Source organism: Anopheles funestus, chromosome 2RL, assembly GCF_943734845.2.
Source record: "Anopheles funestus chromosome 2RL, idAnoFuneDA-416_04, whole genome shotgun sequence".
NCBI lineage: Eukaryota > Metazoa > Arthropoda > Insecta > Diptera > Culicidae > Anopheles > Anopheles funestus.
The window spans coordinates 28,586,763-28,609,936 of record NC_064598.1 but is presented as its reverse complement, the minus strand read 5'-3'; the positions used below and the strand labels follow the sequence as shown (position 1 = coordinate 28,609,936).

General features: G+C 39.7%; 2 protein-coding genes across 4 annotated transcripts in view; both read left to right on the top strand.

Moving 5' to 3' along the window:
• Positions 1-23,174, top strand: part of LOC125766536 (uncharacterized) — a 138,128-nt gene that overhangs the window by 112,050 nt on the left and 2,904 nt on the right. The window lies entirely within an intron of this gene.
• LOC125766559 (uncharacterized protein DDB_G0283357-like) lies at positions 1,605-12,208 on the top strand. The gene is made up of 2 exons (XM_049432624.1): positions 1,605-2,327; positions 9,465-12,208. The coding sequence occupies exon 2, from the start codon at positions 9,795-9,797 to the stop codon at positions 10,674-10,676; it is 882 nt and encodes a 293-aa protein (XP_049288581.1). The 5' UTR covers positions 1,605-2,327; positions 9,465-9,794; the 3' UTR covers positions 10,677-12,208.

Here is a 23,174-nt window from a genome sequence, read left to right as displayed (position 1 = left end):
AGAAAAACATAAGCAAACAAAGGACATAACACAAAACCAATTTTCCTAGCAGACAACTGAACGAAGAAGCAAACAAAAAAAACTCCACTACAACTACAAAACAAAAAAACAAAAACCGAACTAAAACTAAAGAATTTACTTGAGTATGAAAGTATGAAAAATTTATACATCTATATATACACGCACGTAAAACAAAACAAAAAAATATATATATACATATATATTATATAGTTGGGTAATTAAAGACTGCGACAGAATGAGTGCGAACTGTATTAGAATGGCCTTTTGATTCATGAGTTTCTCTTTCTGTTTTGTTTTTTCTTTTACAATTGTGACTCTATAAATACTTTCTTATATACATACATATATATACATATATTTGTTCTTGTGAATGGATTGTTCTGGGTTTGATTCTCTCTATCTATATATATAATAACACTTAAACATACACACACAAACATATAAACATATACATATTGTATGACAAAAATCGCATCCAGCTGCCGAGCATCCGTTTGTTCTGATATTCTGACTGATTGATTGATTGATTGATTTACTGATAGTAATTTAGTTTCTTTCTTTCTCCCATGTCATTATCACATTTTCTTTTCTTGTCATGATATGGAGCTCCTCTTCTTTTTGCTCTCTTTTTCACTCACTCTCTCTCTCTCTCTCTCTCTCTCTCTCTCGGTCTTTACCAACTATCAATAGTTCACTGTCTGTCTATAGTTTTCATTCAAGTCTGTATTAAACATTGTATTGTTTTTATGTTTCCTTTACGTTATGGAATCCATTTTCCTCAACATCTCATGTCCAGCTGCTACCTCTTTGTTAGAATGTTGCCCACTTTGTTTGTTTTGTTTCATACGTTAGCTCCACCGATATGTTTCACACATTACTGTTTATGGACTGTTGTTTGTGTTCCTTTCTCTTTCCTTCTCTGGGCTGCCATTAACGTTTACGATCTAGCGTGCCCGCGCGAAAAGTTTGTTCGGATGGGTGTTTTAGTTCTTCTCGTTTTCCTTTCATTTCACATTGCATCTCTCTTTATGCGTACGTTTTTTTCTGTCCTGTTTCACTGGTTGCGTTGTATGCTCTTGCGTTCAATTATGTCCACGTTTTCACCATATCAGTTTGAACATGTTTTGTATCGGTTTTTTTTTGTTGTATTTTTAAATTTTCCATTTCGTTCAGATTAATTAGTTGCGAATGGCGTATATATATTTATCAATACTAAGTGTCGTTGATTTTAGGCGTTGTGTTTCGAATTTACAACAAGCTCCCCACCATAAACATGATGGATGAAAGGACAATGATGCTGATTGATACAAACACACACATACACTTAACCATCCACACACCCACACACACACTTGTTGCTATTGGTTTTGATTGAATGATTGATCGTACACAAATAATTATTGCTGGTGATGGATGATGGTAATAAATGCTGCTCGGTTGCTGAGTTCTGTCTTGTTCCTGTTGTTTTCTTCTTTTTGTTTTGTTCACATCTGTATGCAAATCGTCTTTTGCGTTGGTTCGTCTTTCGTTTATCTTACTGGAACGACTGTTTGCGTTATGATGTTGAATAGACCGTTTAGCAAGAGTAAAGTCCGGTTTGGATGCGCCAAAAATTGTATCCTACTTATCTCTACTTACTACTACTACTACACTTTGTTCCGGTACGCATTATGAAAGTGGATATGATCGACTTGTTCTGTGTCTGTGTATTGGTTGACTGCACTATTTTGCACCATCTTTCAGTATTCCGATGATTATACCTTTTGTTTGTGTTTGTATGGACGGGTATGTAACGTTTGGAACGTTTTTTTGGTTTTCTTTTTTTTCAATATTTCACAAGCAAATGAACGGTTTTGGGTTTTTTTTCTTTTTATTATAGAACTGTGTGCAAAAACAAAAACAAAACCATTTCACAAGATTGGTAAAAGCAAATGGAAATGTGTTTTTCTAGGTGTTTTCTTTTCTGTTATTTGTTCTGTATTTTGTTTATCGGTTTGATTGTGTTTTTTTTTGTTTATACGCAATGATTTAGTTTTGCTCTGTGGCATTTTGGACATGACAGTTTTGTGATACATGATGAATGTCATTTTGCTAGCCTGCTCACGCAAATATCAATATAAATATATAAATATAATACACACTCGGAAATAACAAAAAAAAACAACAAAACCTCTTCTGCATACTGCATACTTTCGGTTATGGTTCACCACTACCCAAGTTCCGTTCCGTTTTGATCAGTTTCTGTTCCTTTTTTCTATTCTTCCCCCGCAATTTTTGGCTAACGGTCTTGATGAGTGATGCTGAAGGTATTGTTTAATATGTTTTTTATTCTGATACTAGTGTGCGCAACTTTTTTGGCTTTTTCTGTTTGTTCAAGCATTTGTCCAATTTTGCTATATACATATACACATATATCTATATATATATAAATATTTTATTATAATCTACCAACCACTTTGCATCTTGTCGTTGTATTACTCTTTAGTTTTTATGTTTGTGTCAATCTTTTAACCTAGATGAACTTTGAACACGTATGAGTTTCATTCACCTCACTAACCGTTTTTTAATCACTTTCATCCATCACAACTACACACAACTCATCTTAGCACATGCCATTTGTAATTTAGTACAGGGGAAGATACATCAGAGGATGAATCCTATCCAAAAAAGCGATCCGATTGCCCATCTTAACAACGGAATTGTGCTCAAAGAAAATAATGAAACCAAACCACACCAACACAGCCAAACGCACACATTAGTGGAAACAAAAACAAAACACAATTAAAAAAGAAACATTTCAACGGAATGCAACGCTAGACATACTGCAAATGCCTTTTCTAGATAACTTTTACATAGGAAACCATATTTTTATCGAGTTAAACATAGCGATGTTAATGGATGCCGTTGACGCTGATGATTGTAACCTTTTCTTAGTGCGCAAAACCCAATGATTTTCCCCGCATAAACTGGTTTACCTGGCTGCCCTGCATTCCTTTGCCAAACCTTTTTTCTACCTATCTTTTCACCTGTATGCCTCTTATTCGCATCTGCATTTTCCAAACAAAGCTCACATGCACTTTAAATACGCTGCACTTTATGTTCGATATGCACCTCTTTTCAACTTCATTTCACGTTCTACTATTTTATATAATCAATGTTAATCAAGTACAACAAGTGGTGTGATTTATATTCTAATTTAACAACAGCTCATAGTCGTTGTTGGGCTGTCAGCTTTACAAACAAAATAATATTACCGTCTAGACGAAATAATTCAAACTGACAACTCCTCCATTCCGAAACAGATGGTTGACTAATTTTTGAAAGACTCTAGGGAAGGACAGAAGTAAGATAAGCTGTCTGAGTGGTGATTATTGTATGCTATAAAAGCGACGCGACTACGACTGCATCATCTTTACAATCTTTACAATCATGACGATGAATAGCCATTTAAAAATACACATTTCTCCTAGGGTGTACTTTTATGATTATTGTCACTACAATTGAGCTTGGTGGTTTTTCTCGCTACAAAACCAACGCAACCGTTCCCTTTTGCCATAAACACACTCCCACGCGTTTAACATATGGTTTTGTTCCATTTGGAATAAAACAGTAGCGCTGCTTGAAAAACACAGGTCTTACACAGGAGCAAGAAACAATTTACACAAACAACAGTCCGCCAAACCGTTTAGCTTGCCTTAGAACTGAAAGCGACAGAGCCGTTCCATAAGTCTTCAACCGCGTCGGTAAACGTTGCCCGTATGCATAGGGTCTTGGGTACCGGTACTTACGTACCATACAGTACATTTATAATCATGTTTCATGCCACTCGACCGATATTATGCTTTCCAAGACCATGACTTCGCACGCGCCCGTGAGATGGTTGAGCTTCGAAATGGTGGGATTTTAAAAACGAAAAAAATACAAAATGTTTGTAGGTCCATACTGTTTCCCTTTGTGCCCTTTTTGGATGGCAAACAGAAGCAAATATTTGCAGCACACTCTAGGCAGATAGCGGTACCAGATAAACCATAATCTTATTTGCGCGGGTGCACGGTTCGCTGGTGCTTCTTTTGTTTCGTCTACAAATTATAAGCTTTTGGTGAAGCTTCTTCAAATTAAGTAATTATTTTCGCATTATCCTTTTTGAAGAGTCAGACTGTGCGGAGAATCGGACTGTATATTCATTTTTTAAAACGTGAAACGTTAAAAAATACACTTATTCATGTGCATTGAAGGAAAGAAAAAACACATATAAAACAGGAGAAACCCGGAGGTCTTTTTTATAGTTATTTCGTTAAGCTTATAAGCTGTTGCAAATAAGACGCTCGTTTTGTTAATAATCTTCAACACGTCTTTATGAACGACTTACCATTGGTGTTGGCGTTTTCATAAGATTAGCGTGTAATTTATTCTTTCCTGTCATTGGTTTTGTGAAGAAAATGAAGATCATTATGGAGTGGAATTAAAACATTTTACGTTAATAAGCTTCGCATTAAGGACGAGGCATTAAAATTTCTAAAAAAGCGTATGGTGGGACAGTACAGAATAAATAATTAAATACTGCTTTATTATTTACTTTTTTCCTGGTAAAATATCTTTGCATTTATAATGTATTTTCATCGATAAAATACACCGTTGATGTCAATGACAAACATATCTCTATGGGACCACTGCTTGCTTCGAGGAGACAGTCCGAAAGGGATTTTGTATCGGTCCTGTCGTGTAGAAATGGAGCCACCCCGAAATGTCCACCCTCTGTCCCACCGTGCAGTGTTCTTAAAGGAGCTCTCAGTGATACAGAACCAATTTTGCTTAAAGAAACTTATTTGTCTCTTTCCATTTTAAACTTTTTGCCATTCCTATCGTTTACCAATTAGATCAACTAAATAATGAAATCTTGCTTAGGGATTTATATTCTACCCAAACCACGCTTTTACGGCTTACAAATCTGTTCGCACGCCTTTGCCACCAGCTGCTGAGGAAATGGAGCAAGCCGTTACACTAAATTGACCGTTCAATTTACCGACCGGAAGTGGCCGAGTCATGGGCAATAAAATTGATACTTTTAATAATAGCACGACGAACGGCCAGTTCGCATGGTTCTAAATCGATGAAAAGTACTGCTCGCGTTTTCCATCACATTTGATGTTAAGGGCAGGTGTGGCTGGTGTGGCAAACGCTACTAAATGAGTGCAAAACATAATTTCCGCCTCTCCTAATAATCATAAACATCTATCGATCTCCACCGGACGCTTTCGGCGTGCAAAACTTTCATCATCAGATTTAATTCGCCTTTCACCTTACACATTGTGAGAGGCGCGTGGCATAACGAGTGCTATCGTGCTAAAAAAAAAAAATAAAGTTCGATTCCCAAAAATACAGAAAAGCTAAAGATTGATTTTATGATGCACAAAAAAAAATACGCGGGAAAAGCAATAAAAATTGCTTTCAGTGAAGAAACACTTATGATGACTGATTTTTTTTTGCTGCTTTGTTCACGTCTTTGCAAATGTACAAGAAACTTTCTCTTAAATGTTTCTAGCGAAATAGATTGTTAAAAAAAGAAAAGATCCCAAAGTGAGACGTTAACAAATGCAATGTTACAAACTCACCACCTCCCTCCCAGTACCACGCTACTGTTGTGAAACGACAGAAACTTAACCGTAAACGATCAAAATGGCAATTGAAAAATATGTACAACCGTGCCCTCCGCAAATTGAGTTGTGCACGTTTGCTTGAATACTATGGCGTATATGTGTGTGCGTAAAGGGAAAGGGCAACTTTTGGTGAGATCTCAAGTTTTCTTTAGCTCTCGCTACCCGGGCTCCATTCAATAGTCGGAAGTCAATATTCTTAAAAGCATCCTGCCAAACCGGTACATGCTACCGCGGCACATTCCACCGATTGCTGAAAGCGAAATTGCTAAGCAAGTTACCAGATGTTGCGCTTTTTTTCGTTGCTTTTGGTTGCGTGTGATGTGATGTGTTGCGCTCGTCTTGCGTCCCTGTTCCAGAAAGAATATTGTTTCGTAGTTACCATTTCTTGTTGTTTTGCTTCACTTGAAGCGTATGGCATTAAAACAGCGTACAAAACATTCGAAGCGATTCTGATCGAAGCTTTGAGACACTCACCACGACAGACTGGCAGACCACGTTGAAATCGTTTTCAAATAAACGAAACGAAATTGTATTTTTCTTCTCTCTCTCTCTCTTGCGTACTGCGTACCGGAATGTTTTGCCCCGTATGTGAAGAAAGCTCTCAAGTTCGTACATTCGTGCAACGTTATCGGTTTGGCATCAACTTTCCCATGCCTAGCTATTCTCAATTGAGTGTAATTCTTATGCACGTACGAGCCATTTCCAAAAAAAAAACGTATAAGCATCTTGCAGACCATCGTCGTGTTTGTGCTAGCGAACAATCATGATGATGATGAGGACGATGATGATAATATTGGATGCCTTATGATTATGTCAAGCAGAAGACACTGCGTTACAAAATTATACTCGCAACCTTTTTTTTTATCGAAGGCTTAAAAGGCATCCAAGTTTTTTTTAAAATAACATAACACATATTTTTTCTACTTTTAATATAAACTTTTCATTAAACAAAAGAAATGAAACACAAAATTTTACACTTTTGTGTAAATGACGATGTTCTAAAATTTAAGTCTCACTATGGTTTGCAATTAAATGGTGGCAAAAGTTGTGGATAATTGAGTAAAAATTAAATAGTCCACTCATCAACTGGTCAATCAATATGATTGTTCCATTCAAGTGACAATTTGAAAAAATCCCGTTCCCTTCGTCGTAGACCTTACAGGGCTAGTATGAGAATTAGTACATGAGATTGACCGTCATTGTTTGGTCGTTATTGCTATGATTTGCATTGGTTTTTGGTGCCTCACGGTGGGTGATGGTCCAAATTCCAACCGGACCGTTCCTCTGTACATAGGAACTATCCTGCTACGGCAGGATACACAACTGACTATCCTGCTACGGCAAAGTGAAATCAAGGAAAGCTCCAAATGGCAGGGCAAGACCTCTTGAGTTCTGAATGCCACAAAAGAAAAAAAAAAGAATTGTGTTCAGTTAAGGCTTCAAACGGTTTTTTAAGATGTCGATGCTTATATCTATATTTTTTATATAAAAAAAAAACATATGTGAGTCTATATTTTTAGACATAACATAGATTTCCACGATTATTTTTGTTTTCATAAATTGTTTGTATGACAAGTACTTTTTGTGCACACCAAAATTTTATTTGTGACGTCGTTGGAAAAAAAAATCCGAGGCTTTATCTTGGCCCTAGATATAAATAACTGAGTGAACCTATTATTTTGTAACGCTCTGTAATGCGCAAGTAGGCATACAGTACAATTGTCACACACGTATGTACCAAAGAAAAGTTCCATTTCTTCCCACAAACTTCTGACAAGAAAAAAAACCATCGAAACTATCCACCATGGATGTGATTCACAGTGAAATGTGAATTGACTGTGTTGCATGCAAAAAAAATCACACGACAGAACATTGACTCACGGCAGTAATCGTAAACCGTTCCAAAATCGATCATGAACGATCAGTGCGCGTGTTCTACTAGTGTTTGGGAAAATGTTAGAACAGGCAGGATGTAGATTGACTTCCTGCAAAAATGTACACTTTTCTGCAAGACCGTTCACGCTGTTACGAATTCTCGATCCTATCCTGTACTCCAGCTAGACATCATCGAGACACGTTCTATTGCCGATAGCTTGCCCATCAGAGGACCTTTTTTAATGTCGTTATAATGCCATGCATGCAACTTTTACTACCATTGCCGTTGATGATAAGAATTGCGAAGAATATGGTTGAACGAAATCGGTTGAAATTTGATAAACCATTAGGACATTGGACACTGATGAAGGCGCATACGTAAGCAATAAGTGCTGCCAATTGATAGGACACGGAGTGTGGCATGGGCCGTGATTGTAAATATTCGTTTGTTCGTTGCTCGTTCGCGATCACGTTTGGTGTTACATGTGACGTGTTTATTACTTTACATTTGCTCTTCATCTTCTCCCTAACACTTCGGTTTGACACCACTCATACAACTGTTTTTCCTTTTATTCTGCTTGTTTCCTTTGTTCAATGAAAGCTAGTGCACTAGTTTGTACATGCCTGTAAACGTTTCTTGTTCAAACCAAAAAAAAAAAATGTTTGTGCTTGCCTTTACTACGTTCTGATTGTATGCTAACTTTTTTTAATACATCCTACTAGACAGTTTCAGTTCTTGTTAACTATTTTTAACCTAGTAAGACTGAGTAAGACGTCAATGAACTCCAAATAGTACCTACCTTATACATTTTAAACGACAATTTTAATAAAAAGAACATTTTTATCAAACAGCTGTATGCAATTTGTTGCGTTTCAAAAGCATTTTACTATTTCATTATTTACACTTCTTGATAAGAACATTTTTCTAATTAGTAAAATAAAATAATCTAAAAAATTCAATCTTTATAAGTGTTATTTCATGATTGAATTATTTCAAAATAATAAAAATAAAGCAAATTGCATACACTACAGATTGCAAAAGACATTCAGGACCAGAGACTGCAAAAAATAAAATTACTAAAACTACAAAAAAATACTTTTACTAAATATTTCCCACACGTCCGTTACTACACAGCCCATTCAACCGTAGTCAGTGTGTGTGTTGTATGTGTACATTTTTATCCAATTTTACGCTTTTGTGTGTGCCGTACTTTGTGCCTTGGATTGTATATCTACCACTGTCTACTTACAGCCCGGTAGAGCTACAAATTCCAAACATTTCACCCCTTTTGCTGTACATCCACCCTCTTACCCCAAAAAAAGAGACAAAAAAACAACAACATTGGGTTAAGAACGGGATGATCCGTTCTGCAACAAGGAGCGGCATGCGGCTCAGTATTGGTTTTGCACAAATGAAACAAAACCAATACAAAAAAAAAAACAAACAAACATTTGCCTTTTGTTCTTGTGTTTTTTAATCAACAAACATTTTTCATTCACTCTCTGTCTTTTCTCATTTGCTGGCATTATCGTTGTACGAAAATAGTCCCGGTTTCAATTCCCGGCAAACTCTAAAGCTTTCATTTTTCAACCACCGCCTTTTCGAACACCGAAAACAATTTTCACACAGACACACACACACACGGATATATACACAATCTAGCAACAACTTTTGCCATTGTTTCACCATTTGTCAGTGCCGTAACACACCCCTACACACACAGTGCCGTAATTTTAATACACAAAAATCTCTTTTCTCTCTTTCTCTTTCTCTCTCTCTCTTTTTGTCCTTTCTCTAACGCTTCTTGGTGTTGATGGTGTTCTTTTTTCCCTTTCCCTGTTTTCTCTTCCGCTTTCTCTTCCTTTCTCTCTCTCTCTCTCTCTCTCTCTCTCTTATCGCCCCAATTATAGACGATGCCCGTTCTGCGGACATTCGGCAATCACGTAGCATAGCGGGAGCGCGACCTGCCCGTATCCCCGGTGTTGCCCCCGGCCGCAACGGCATCTGGCGGTGCCGGCAGTCGCGCAAGTGGTAGTGGTATTGGTGACGGTGACACCCATCACGACATTTACTACTATCATCCGCGGCACGACTGCCAAAGCCACAGCCTCGAACATAGCTACGATAGCGAACACAAAAAAGCACACAAACAACAGCAACAGCAACACAATCACTATGCCACCTATCACTATACGGGCAAATCTGGCCACCATCATCCACCTCACCATCATCACCAGTACATGTACAACAGCAACAACAACAACAACAACCCCAACAACCCCAACAACAACAACACTAACCACCCCAACCAAGCGAATGGCATCGGTAATGGCGTCGTCAGCAATCATTCGAAAGGTCGCTCGAAAGCTTCGTCACATGCGAAGCGCAACGAGTACGAACGTGGCCCGTCCGCGAACGGTAATACCACTGCACCCAACACTACCACCACCGCGGCGAGTCACCACGGTGCCGGAAGTCCAGCCGGTACCGTGGAGCTCGCCGTCAAGCCGGCCAAGTCAGGCCGCAAGCTGAGCTGCGAGCTGTTCGAATCTCCCAACTACGGTGACCCGAAACCAAGCACCAAGCACACGAAAAGCAAATCACAATCACAAATGTTGCTTCTGCCAACACCAACCAACACCGCGACACTGCCCGCACACATGCTCTCCACGGCACCGGCACACGCTCCTTCCTTTCACCGCCCGTCGACCGGTTCCGCCCGGTCCGATTCGCGCGAAAGTTCTCCCACCTCTCCATCGCCGCCTCCGCTTCCACCTTTACCACTCGGTGGACATTTGCCACATATCGGGGCAACGAATGGTGGTGGTGGTGGTGGTGGTAATGTTGCCAAACAACAGCAAAGTGTGCAAAATGGCAAACAAACATCACCGGCACAATCGCCCACGATCGCCAGACGCTATCAGGCGAATAATAATGCAAATAAATCACACTACTACCACCAACACCATCAGCAACCCCAAACGTCACCACTAACGCCACCGGCAATGCAACAACAGCAGCAGCAACAATCACACTACACAAAAAAACACACTCAGAAACATCAGCAACAGTCGCCGGTAAATAATAGTGGCAATGGGCACGGTAGCAGTCGGGCCAGTTAGTTGCAGAACCAGCAAGTGACAGATACTACAAAGCAGGCAAGACCAATTGACCGGGGATGAACGATGGACGAATTGCAAATGGAAGAAACATGCTTGAAGATGGGGAACTGAACGGAACAGGGTGAACGGTGGCAAAATTGTGAAAACGCCAACGATCAAACGAGATCTCCATTCCAAATGGAGGCAAATCACAATATGAGTAGTAGTGGCACAATGAAAAACGGGGGGAAAATACATGATGGTCAATTTCTCTGGTGCATTGGTGCAACAATTGTGTTGTGCACGGACAGTAGGGACAGACCCAGAGACCCAGAGAAAGAGAGAGAAAGTAAGAAAACAGAAGCACCAAAAACATACTTCTTTGTACAGTGTTACACACAAGTGGTCGCTTCTGGCTAAGTCCTTCGGATTGTACCAATAGCACGATTCCCGTACCACTTCCCGAAAGGGACACTTTTGCTTACCGTGGTACTACTGTGGTGGCCTGTGGTAAATGCGTTGTTCCATCGTTTGTTTGCAATGGTTCGAAACAGTCCTGCCAGAGCTGGAAAAAGACCTGGACACAGAGTATTTTCCGATTGCCGAGAGTGGACAGCTTCCCGAGACAAAGTGTAGTGAGGAATAAGTTTTGGAAGGATAATCTTGAAAGTGGGACACCAACAACAACAAATAAAAAAAAAACGTATATACTCAGACATACATACACATACACAGAGAAAAGTAGTTGACAAACAGAAGAAGCAGAGATGTAATATTTACATACACTCATCGGTGTGCTATAAAAACCAGACTCTACAACAAAGGCAACATGATTTATGAGTACATTAGGAATGTGTAGATAATCGTTTCAGACAAAATGGAACTGAAGAATGGAGGCGCATATGAAAAAACAAACAAACAAACAGAAAAAAAACACACACACACGTACACGCGTAATAATGGCAAATTATGGCACTGCTTGGTTGGTTTGCTTACACGGCAAAGGTGGACATCCGGTATCCTTCTTCCCACAGTTTCCGATTTTCCCAAAAAAAAACCCCTGATTACGCAGTATGTCTTAAGCGCAGTTTTCTTGCATTCTAAAATCATCAACACACATCACGTCAACGGTGAACAATTAGGGACAAATCAATGGTTCGCTAATCAACCGTAGTACAATGGCGTCACATTAATGGCACACGCAAAAACACTTTACTCTTTTAAAATGTTTAAAATATTGCATCGTAACGGACAAAGCACAAAGCTTCACCACGTGGTGGCAGATGCAATTCTGCTGAATACAAACGCTTATCATCTCACGATCATGTTGTTTCACTAACCGTTACATTTATCATTCGATTTTTTTTAATTTATTTTTATTACTTTAATTTCTTTTTATTTTAAATATTTTGGTTTTAAATATGTTTGCTACGTTAACATTTATTTCATGTGAAAAGACTGTAGATTAAAATTAATAATTAAAAATTTTAGCACACGCATAGTCTTCCTTTGAATGGCATTAAAGGCAAGCCATAAAAGACAGACATCAATGTTATTTCTTTTAATTATTTCTTGGCTCTTTATGAATTTGATCTGACTCATTTTTTTCTTACGCACTTTTTCCCTTGCAAAGATTGTTTGCTTCAAATTCAAATAAACAGAATATCATCATATGACGAATCGAGATCAATTTCAGCTGTTGCGCTTCCAGTTATACACGCCATCGGCTAATCGTCTTATTGTGTGTCTTTCGAGAAAACATTTGGTTTCATTGTGAGTCATTGAAATGGATGGAAGAATTAGACATGCAACACGCGCCGAAGATGTGCGGTAATTTGCTATCGTGCACACAAAAGGAAGCACTTTCACGTGAACTACGTTTGTTTCGTTTGAACAGTTTACTTACAAACGGATTCCAGTAGCACTCCAGTACAGTTAAGCGTATTAAAAAGCTTCAGCTATTGTGTTGGTGGCAATGGGACTTGTAAAAAAGAAAAAAAAACACACAATTTCTGAAACGTCTTTCTTTTTACTTTATGATACGGATACAATCAAAGCATGACACAACAATGGAGGTTTATACGAAATATAAGTTTCTTATGAAGGAGATTTTTTGCATGTACCATGCTGCTTTGAATTACGAAAAAGCACAAATGCAATTTAAGGCAAATTTGGTTGATTTTCATAACAAATATAAGAAAATAGTATTATATTTCGTTTATCATCTTCTGGATCTATCATCTGGATTTTAAATCCATCAAAAAGCTAGCTTTTTGGAAAATGAATATAAAAGCAATAAAAGACCAGGCGCCTCCATTACATCGAAATATTGTATCATTGAGCAGTAATCTAATTTGATAATTTGATTTCTACATAACAATGTCTATTGTCTTTCTAATCTAGTAATTAAGCATTAAATTGAATGATTTTCAGTCATGAAAATCAAATATTACATTTACGTTTGTGTGCCATTGCAAGAAGTACTGGGCGTCTCCATTTGATTTAGTTTATTCCATTAAACAGAACAAAAAACGCCATATCTGAAATACTAGTATAATACATAACAAAAAACCCTCACCAACAAAAGATTAAAACTACTTATGTCGTTGGAGGCAACAACTACAGCCAACAAAACTCGCTATAAAAACTCAAATCTCTAGGCGTCATAAGCGTTTCTAACACCGCACCAAATACGTTCCAATTACAGCCTCAAAAACACATTTCGGCAGCCACAGTCCACGTATTTCCAATTAAAAAGCTCCGACGCTTGCTCTCCGCACTCATGCGCCTTCTTACAAATTCAATTAATTTGCACCATAAACGACGTGAAGGGGGTCAAATGGACACGCCACATTACGGCGCAAGGGCCCGAACGTCCGATACCGGGCTAACAGGCACTGTTCAAATGTTCAGACAGCGGCCAGGCAAGGAACCAGCCACTGGTCACTAGAACTGTAATTGAAATCGAATTAGTCGAACGAACAAACACCGGGGCCTGGTTTGGCAGCAAAACGCGAACCTACGGCGACGACGAGAGGATAAATTTTAGATGAATCTAATTAAAAGATAAAATCTGTTCAAAGTCCTTCCACGGTACTGTACTACCCTAATAATCTTGGTTTGTACGTTTCGTACAAGAGGTGACTGGCGTATGTGTGTGTGTGTGTGTTTTTGAGGAGATTTTTTCGTTTTCACCACTCACACTGTACGATCGGAAAACAACAAGGTGAAAATTCACCAACATCATGTCCCTTGTTGTTTCTTCACACCTGCTCTGACTCGTTTTGAAAATTGAAATATTTTGCAGTTGCGGTCCGGAAGAGAGGAAAAAAAATAAACGAGAAAGACAGAAAAAAGCAATCCCAAACCACCACTTTTCATCAAAACTTGATCGTCGTCATCGGCACCGTTGGCTGTCGACAACCATTGATAACGTGGTTTGCCAGTCAACTTCAGCCAACCGAGCGAAGTTGATTGCCAACCACATACCACCCCATACCCCGACAGGACCTGAGTTCATAAACCGATAACGAGTTGCCACGCTTGAGTTGAGGAATAATTTTCAATTATTTACCCCTTGCCAGGGCGATGAAGTAATTAGGAAGAAATTAGCGAAAATAAACGATAAAGCATTGCTTCACGGCGCAAAGAGAAATGATACCTTCTGCTATGGAGGGGAGAGCTTTTCACCAAGCGTACATTACCTGCAACCAACCAGACTAAATCACTCGAACATGAACAAAAGAGAAAACAGGAATTTCTCCCCAAAGCGAGTAAGGACCAGTGTTCCTTTACCAGTACGAACGATAAACGGTAAAAGGGAAAACAACGAAAGAGTCATTGCAGTACATTCGGTAACCGGTGGTCCGTCAGCAAAAGCTTCAAACCTAACACTAGCAGTAATCATTTCATCGCCTTTGAGCCACTGCGAAAAACATGGTGCATTTCCTCTTGTCGATGGACGGGAAAGGCGTAGATGACAAAATAAAAAAAAACCACACGAACCTCCAAACTACGCGACCGCCTATAAATGGTTGGTAAGCTTTAAAAGAAGTAGCAGAATTGTCGATTTGCTACCGTTTGCAAGATTCGTTCGTGGAAGCGAACCATCATTAAAACGCCCCACCATAATAATGAGAGACGAATTTTCTGCACCAACAATTTTCATTCCACCATTGCTGCTGGTGTGGTCCCAAAAATTCCTTCATCATGACGAATCGTTTCGCCGATTTCACTTTGTCACTTTGTGATAGTATTGTGCTAGAACCTTGTCCGCCTTTTTTCTCTCCCATCTGTCTCACTGCAGACGTAGCTTTTTTTGCTTTAGTTTGGAAATACTTACATTGCAATTGGTGCTCGTGCAAGGATGGGAAGTTGGTAATGGAAATGCGTAACGCTCGAGTAAGAGTATGGTCCATCGTACCAACAATCAGTACCATCGGGTGGCAATCAATCGGACGGATTGTATTGGAAAACAATATTTCATTTAATTGGATACCAAACTCAACCGTTGCGCATGAGTGTGGAGAGCGCGGCTACATTATATTATTAGAAACATTGTATTAATTTCGAAAGTAAAGCTTGGGTTCTCTTTATTATCGCTATCCAAATACATCATTTCTGTAAATGAAACAGAGACGAACAAATCGAATGTGTTTAAAAAGAGAAACGTCATCAAGTATGTTAAAGAGTATTATTTTACTTCATACACTTGAATGGTTCAGAAGGTTCTAATACAAATCTTCTTTTTGCTGGAAAATTTATTTGCTTTACTCCTTTGACGTTATCAAAAATTATTTATTTTTTTCGTAAAACAATTCAAAAAGTTATTATTTAGTAAAGAAGTAAAACATTTCCAAGAAATTGAATAAATGATTGAAAATAAAACATTACTGAACAGTTCACCAGTCGTCAGTGGGCCGCAAAATAAACACAAGAGTAAATACTTTTTCCCTGCAAAACGATTACATCTGTCACTGGCCAAAAAGTGAGTCCGAATTCCCTTGACTCTGGCACACCATCATCCCAGACATGCCAAAAGGCCCAAAACGCCAACACAGATGGATCGCGATACGTCATCTTTGCTGTGCTTCAAAGCTCCACATTGAAAGCACCTTTTGAAGGAACGATGAGAAGAAACAAAATATGTTTCTCTTTTCTTTCCTTTTTGTGTGAAACATTCGGACCACCGGACTCCGACCAGTAAACAGTGCCAGAAAAGCAAAAATTTTCCCATACAGCCTGCAACTCCCATTCGAATAGATGGAGTCAGTGGTGGAGCGTAAGAGAAATTCCCACCTCGAAGTCGATTGTTACCGATTTTGCTCTCGCTTGCCTACGTAAGACGGAAATTGATTTCGATATTATAGATAGACTAGACAATTCAATTTCATCGAAACACCCGGAGGACACACTCGGGGGACACACATAGACGTTTCCAAAGTCTAACAAACAGTCACGTAAGAAGCGATCAAGGATGAAGAACGACTCTAAGATGATGAGGAACGAAGAATGGTAGGAGCAAAATACAGTTTAATGGTATCATTGCTACAACACGGTTGATATTGTAGCCACCTGGCCCCAAACGAGCCCGGGGTGTCACGGGAGATCGCCCTCAAGGGTTTCTGCCCGTTCCGATTTCTCGCGTCCGATGCAGATATTGCAGCATGCATTGGATTGGAATCCTTCCAGCCGAAGTCTCCCTGTCGAACTTACCTGTTTCCCCAACCTGTACTATCTCGAACGGATCATTCGGTCATCCAACCGTTCTTGAACCACCGCTCGAGTCAACATTGCTCGCCATGATATCGAAATGGGACATGAAGCGCATACACTTTGCACCTTTGTCATTGACTCGGGTTCCAACGTGTATCCAATAGTCTCCAACAAGCGCGACTCATTGCGCTGTGGTGTATGCTTCTACCTTTCCTAGGGATAGAAGTACCATCCATCTGCCCCTTCCCAGGGAGGAAGATCATCAGAACGACGACGACGGTAACCATACAGACACTGATGGCACCTGGTTTGACCTCGTTTTTTTTTCTTCTCTCTCCTGCTTTCTTGCACTTACCCTCTTCCAACGAAAAAGGCACACATTCGTTCCGCTTCGGTACGGATGCTATTTGCAAAAGAAAATTCCCCCAAGGGCTCTAAATTCATGATCGATTTCGTTGAACCTTTTGCCACCGATGCCTAGCAAGGACTAAACGGATGAGTGCGCTTCGTACACAGGTACATCGGGATCGAACAACCCTGTGTTACCTAAGACCCGTCATCTCCGGTTTCTTGCCGACCGTAAACACTGGGAAGGCACCGGGAACGAAGCCCGGTTCTTAAACTAATGCCAACCGTACAGGGTTGACTGTGGCAATTCATGCAATGGAGAAACTGAAGCTAGCTTCAAGCTAGTATGAAGCATCTTATCTAGATAGTTCATCACCAATATGTGTGCTCGAGTGACGAGAGATAATAAGACGAAGAGAAAAAAAACGCCATGGAAGGATTCGCTTTGTGTTCTGCAAATTGATTTCGTAAGATAAATACACTCCTTCCTAGTGCAACTATTTTGAAGAACTTTGGCAAACATTACTACACTAATGAAGCATCTTTTAGAATGAAGTTGTCGTTTCGCAATTTGAAGTACACATTATATTCTACACAAAAAAATATACATAATTGGAATATAATCTGATAGCAAAAAAAACAAACATTTCAACCAATACATTCTAATTTAACTCAATCGTAATGATTATTCTTCGAAAGCCCACCACATATCATGTGATGCAACAACTAATTAGTTTTTTTGTTTTGTTCTAAAAAGTTCCTATCCACCATATTACCATTTCATTCGACGGATTTATGGATCGAAGGTTTATTTTTTGCTATGATTCCCATGTGATTTGGATAATCATTCCACAATTGACATGTAAATCGAACACATTAGTAATTCAAATGAGCTTTAATGAGTGCGATTTATGTGCGATCGATCCGGTACGGTAATTTGCATTACGAATTCCATTCTTTTTCTTCATCTCTTTTTTTGCTCTTTGCTTGATGCCACTTACGCCTTCAATCATGTGTAAATCATGACCCACAAGCATCACGTCCATTTAACCTTTTGCACGATTTGAAACCAAACTGTGTCTTCCATTCCTGGACGGACGATGTTGCAGGAAATTTTTGATTCCATACACACGTTCTTTTTTTTGCGATAAAATTCCCAAACCCATCGTTACGTAGAAAATCGCTCGAGAAAGGAAGATGATGTTACGAAATGTTTCAATCAACCTTTTTTTGGGAACAACTTCTTGACTTTTTTTTGAAAAGCCGTTCGGACCGCGATCGAAGCGAGGTCACCATCGGTGAATTCGGTTTCTTCTTAGTCACGCTTCCATATCCTGTTCGCTAACACATTAGAAACCTTACCTCACTTGACTTCGTATTGTGTGTGTGACTATCTTCCATTTTGAGGAAGGAGAGAATCACAACAAGAAGAGAGAAGCAAAAAAACAACTTTATTCACACACTTCACATTCAAACTGATCATCTCTCGTCCCCTTCTAGCAACGGACAAACCACTTCTTTTGAACGGCGACGTGTGTGTGTCATGATGATTTGCAAAGTTAATGAACCCATTTCAACACCAATAATAGCGCACCGTCACCGTGCCACCATTCAACCTCATTTCCTGCGCCTCCCGGTGTCCCCGGTAGAGGGAAAACTTTTCACCCCTTTTCCCCCGGTGCTTTCATTCAATAAATTTTAACCTAACTTTTGCATTTCTGTAAACTCACCTCATCAGATCCCGGTCCCATCCGGCGGTGTGAATAGGGGAGAAGTATCGCATTAGAACTAGGACACTTACGTCCCAAAAACTTGTTCCCACTTTTCGATCACTTCACGACCATTTTCCCTCTTGTACGTGTGTGTATCTGTGGGAATTCATCCCCGAGGCAATGTGAAACCATACGCGAAACGCGCACAGCCGGAAACGGATTGAGCATCGTTCGCACCGATCCGTTTGCGTGATCACGCATCCACCTAGCACGTTTTGCACATTTCGTCCACTTTTCCTAACATCCTGCAGGATGTTTTTTTTCTTTTCGTCCCCACCACTCCTGTACTCCACTTCATTTCGTCTGTTACCTTTCAATGAAAATTGGGCACATTTTCACGCCTGTACAAATTTTTTAACACAACACACCTTAAGCAAAATGGTAGAAGAAAAGAAAGAGAAAAAAAACACCGGAGTTTTCCTTTTGTGCACGAATGTTTTGCCACATTTCCGGGACGCCTTTTCCTTTTTAAAACAAAAGCAAAGTGTACACCCGTGGCCACAACACCGGAGTTTCGTTCGCACACATTTGTGGGGCACAAATAAGGATTTTAACGCAAGGCGTCTCATTTCGAACGCCAACAGAGCCAAGGCACCAGGGCTATGGCACTTCCGTGTGCGAAAGCGTAAAACAAACAATCCAGGGTAAATTGAGATTGTTCTTCTTTTTTTTTGTTTGCTTCTTCTATTAGGTCTTTTGCCTCTTTGTCTTAATACCATTTTTTTGGGGGTTTTGTGTGTTTGTGAATTTTAACCTGGCGTTAGAAAATGGGAACGGGCGACCGATCCCGAACGATATGCGCCTAAGGGTAATGCGAAACCGAACAGAAACCCGGATTTTTGGGGTTTTTTTCGCCCCTGATGGGTGGGATTTTCGAACCGTGCCACAAAAAGAAAGCTCACCGGATGCTTTCCCAGTAACATTACGGGAGTGAGGAGCTTTCCTAAATGCAATAAGCCTTTTTTTCGGGGACACTTCCACCCTGCCCTCATCCTCTTCCCAAAGCACACGTGACGGGAAGTAAGGTGTGCGCGAAAAATAGAAAGTTACCGTACCGGTGCTCGTAAAACTTTTGATTTTATTTACGTGGAAGCGCTTCGAGAGCGGCTGTAAAATATGGGCAACGCGACGTTCGCCCCGTGAGCGTAACAAGCATATTGAGGACATTTTGCACTGACCTTAAACCTTTACGAGTAAAATGGTAAGAAAAAAAGGAAACAAACCAGAGTGAAAGACAAGAACAAAGAAAAAAAGGCAGGAAACGACACTAAAGCCGATAATCATAGCCACGTGAGACGATGCCATATTGCACCGGCAGGTATCCACCTTTGGTGGTAAATTCTTCCCATGTTGAGGTGTAAATTGTGGCGAAAGGTTTAGTCGGTACTATGTGTGGGAGGAAGGGGAAGGAGGGAGAACCTAACGATCCCCAACAGCCCAGCACCACGATCCGGAATCGATCGAACTGTCGAACGAACATAAAGCGTCTTTTTGCCCATCGTGTCATCAAATAAGATAGCGCAACTTTATTGTTCTGGTGGTTTTGAATCATGTTTATGGCCCCGGGCAACCGATGCTATCCGACCGAGCCGTCGGTGAGAGGCGATATGCTCACATGTGCCCAGGACAAACACACAACCCACCGTCGAGAATGGGAACCAACCATATTGAACGTATGGTTCGGGTTTTCCAATAAGCCGTGTGCAATTTTGGAACCAATCTGGTACGTGAATTGTTTAGAATTCTAGTGAAGGAATTGCAAAATGGAGCATTTCAATATTCTATAGAAATTTGCTAAATTAAATACGACCAGCAACGTGCTATTGTTGGAGTGTTTACAAACCTTCCACAGTACCTGCCGATGGAAGTACACATTCGAGGAAAGTCCGATTAAGCACGAGCGATGGAATTTTGTACACTGGAATGTATCGTGTTTATACATACATCAAAGACCTGCACAAATGTGACATACACATGAGATCGTCAACATTCTTCCAACAAAGCTTTATGGAAATTGGGCATCTTGTTTGTGAGGTTCATGAAATTTCATGGGTCCAAAAATTAATGCATAACTAAGTGTACTAATTTCGCAAGGGTGACAAAAGACAAATTTTTATGTATAAATATATATAAATTGTTAAAAAGAAGATTGCTTTTATCCTATGTTTAATAAACCTTGTAAAAATGCCCCGACCGTTACACGTCAGCTTGCCATAACCTTAAGAGAAGCCACACAAATCAGAAATGATAAATTTTCGGGTACTTAGAGGTACTAAGACTATAAAATTATTGAACTAAATCCTCCTTTTCAAGTTTGATAAAAGTTGTAAATGGAAATAGCCATCGCGAAAGTTGGTGCTATCTTATCCAGTGTTTTCTTTGCATGAAGGGCAATGCCAGATCAATCCAAAAGTTCACAAGCTCTTTCGCGTCATTCAGACGAAAGCAACAACTTTCAATTTTAAGATATATTTTGACCAAAATCATCGCAACTTCTGAAAAAAGAAACATTGCCCTCTTTACTGGTAATTAACCACATAAGGATCTTCCTCGGGAACATGATGCTGGAGTCTTTCTCTCTCTCTCTCTCTCTCTCTCTCTCTCTCTCTCTCTCTTCTTGGCTTAACGATCTTACAGATCATGTCGGCCATTTCGGACTTACTAGACTTGTTTAACAACGTAGCCGGATAGCCAGTCCTTGCTACGAAGGGACGGTCTGGATTGGTTTTGGTCCGCGGTCTTGTCGGACCGGCGCCGTTTATCACATACATCACCGAACGGCCCCTATATGTTGGAATCATTAGCGCTTAATTGCTTAGAGGAGTAGGATTCTCACGAATGGCGTTGTCTTTCAGAATCGAAATGATCTCTTCATGTATTGATTGGTGATCAGATGAGCGTAACCTCAATTGGCACTTTTGCTCAACAATCTCCATCTTGTCCATGTACTTCTTCACTCTACTTGGTCGATTATTCTAGTCTTTCTCTTTAGTCGCTGTAATATATGTTCTTTCTCAAGAAGCGAGATCCAGAACCAGATCGAAAAGGTATCAGGAGAACACTTAGTATGTCACGATGTAAATTCCAAACCCTTTTTTATCATTTTTAATTTCAAATGTATGTAAGGAAATAGATTTAATGGATACAAATTAGCAAAACACTGTGTGCATAATGCGATAAAGAATAATGTACACCAAAATAGGTTCGAGAAACGATTTCAATTCTATCACGAAAGCTAATTTGTCTACTGTACAGCTACATAACACACCTTTGCCAAATGGGAAAAGTGCTTCGGAATCAATGAGCTTCTGCGTCAAAAATCGAAAAGCATTATAGTTTCTGCAAAAAAAAGCCAATTCCGTACCAGATCCAAAACGCACCTCAAGAGGTGAGTCCTCCGACACATGAGTCGAAAAATCAAGCCCGATAGCATACTGCTTCACGATTTCCATTTATTTTTTTCCTGTTTCTGATTCCGAAACAGCTACGCAAATAGTATCGAATTCAAACGAAAGCCACTATACGGAATTTGATCGAATGTTTACGCTTTTGCAAAATGGAATTGCCTCGAAGGTACACATACCCAGTTGCAGGGGAGTTTCCAATCATACCGTACACATATGGGCAAAAATTCGCCTCTTGTCAGTAGGTGTATTATTGGGACCGTGTGTGTATATTTTTATTATGGCCATGACTTTAACCCACGGCCTCCCCATCCGTCTACATACAGCTTGAAATGCAAAAGGTCGTGCGAATATAACAACACAACCCGATCAAAATTGTGTTGTGGAGTTTGAGATTTAAAATGATTTCTTGTTTTTTCCTTGTTCTGGCGGTCCAAGAGCCGGGAAAATAACAAACAAACACATCTGTCCAGTATGCCCAAAAGCAAAGGCCCTTCCTCCATACAGCAAAGGAGAAAAAAAACTACATAAAGATTAGGTAAAGCAACATGATAAATGTATGTTCCATCTCGACATTTCGTTTTCCAACCTGTGCTGCGGGTAGTAAAATTTCGATTTTGGCTCACATGAGGGAAAACAAACGGAAGAAAGAAACCAGAAACGATAAAACCGATCACAAATGCAAAATCCACTATAACGGATTTACCGAAATCCGACATGCTCGAGGACAGGTTTTATGCTTTTCGGTTAAGGCCGGCCCGCAACAATACATTTCGGAAAATCAACCACGGGAAACTACGCAAGATGCAACATATACTTCACGGTGTGTACTTTTATCTGGCGTAGACGACCAACGCATCATGCCGAGTTGTAATGTCGTCCTATCTCTGAAGTTTGTTTCGATGAACCCAATTGAAGATAAATGGAAACCAATTTTATTTTATATGCGTACCCAGGCTCCTGGTTCAACGGCCCTTTGGTGCTGTTGCTCGGTAAACAATTGCATATTTTTCACTACTTAAAATTCTTTATCTATAGAACTTCCTTACTTAGAAACTGTTGACCCCGACCGCAAATTGATTGCATAGAGAGATTGTTAGACAATTTTCGCTCCAACTACACTTCAGAGCTCAACGACCTTTTCCGGTCGCATCAACATTTAATTGTGGAAGATCATGCCATTTTGTTCTATTGCTGCTATTTGTACACCTTTATCGATTTGTGTGTTTATTATCATTACTGTTTTGTTTACTTTTCTTTTTCTTCTATTTTATTTCGTT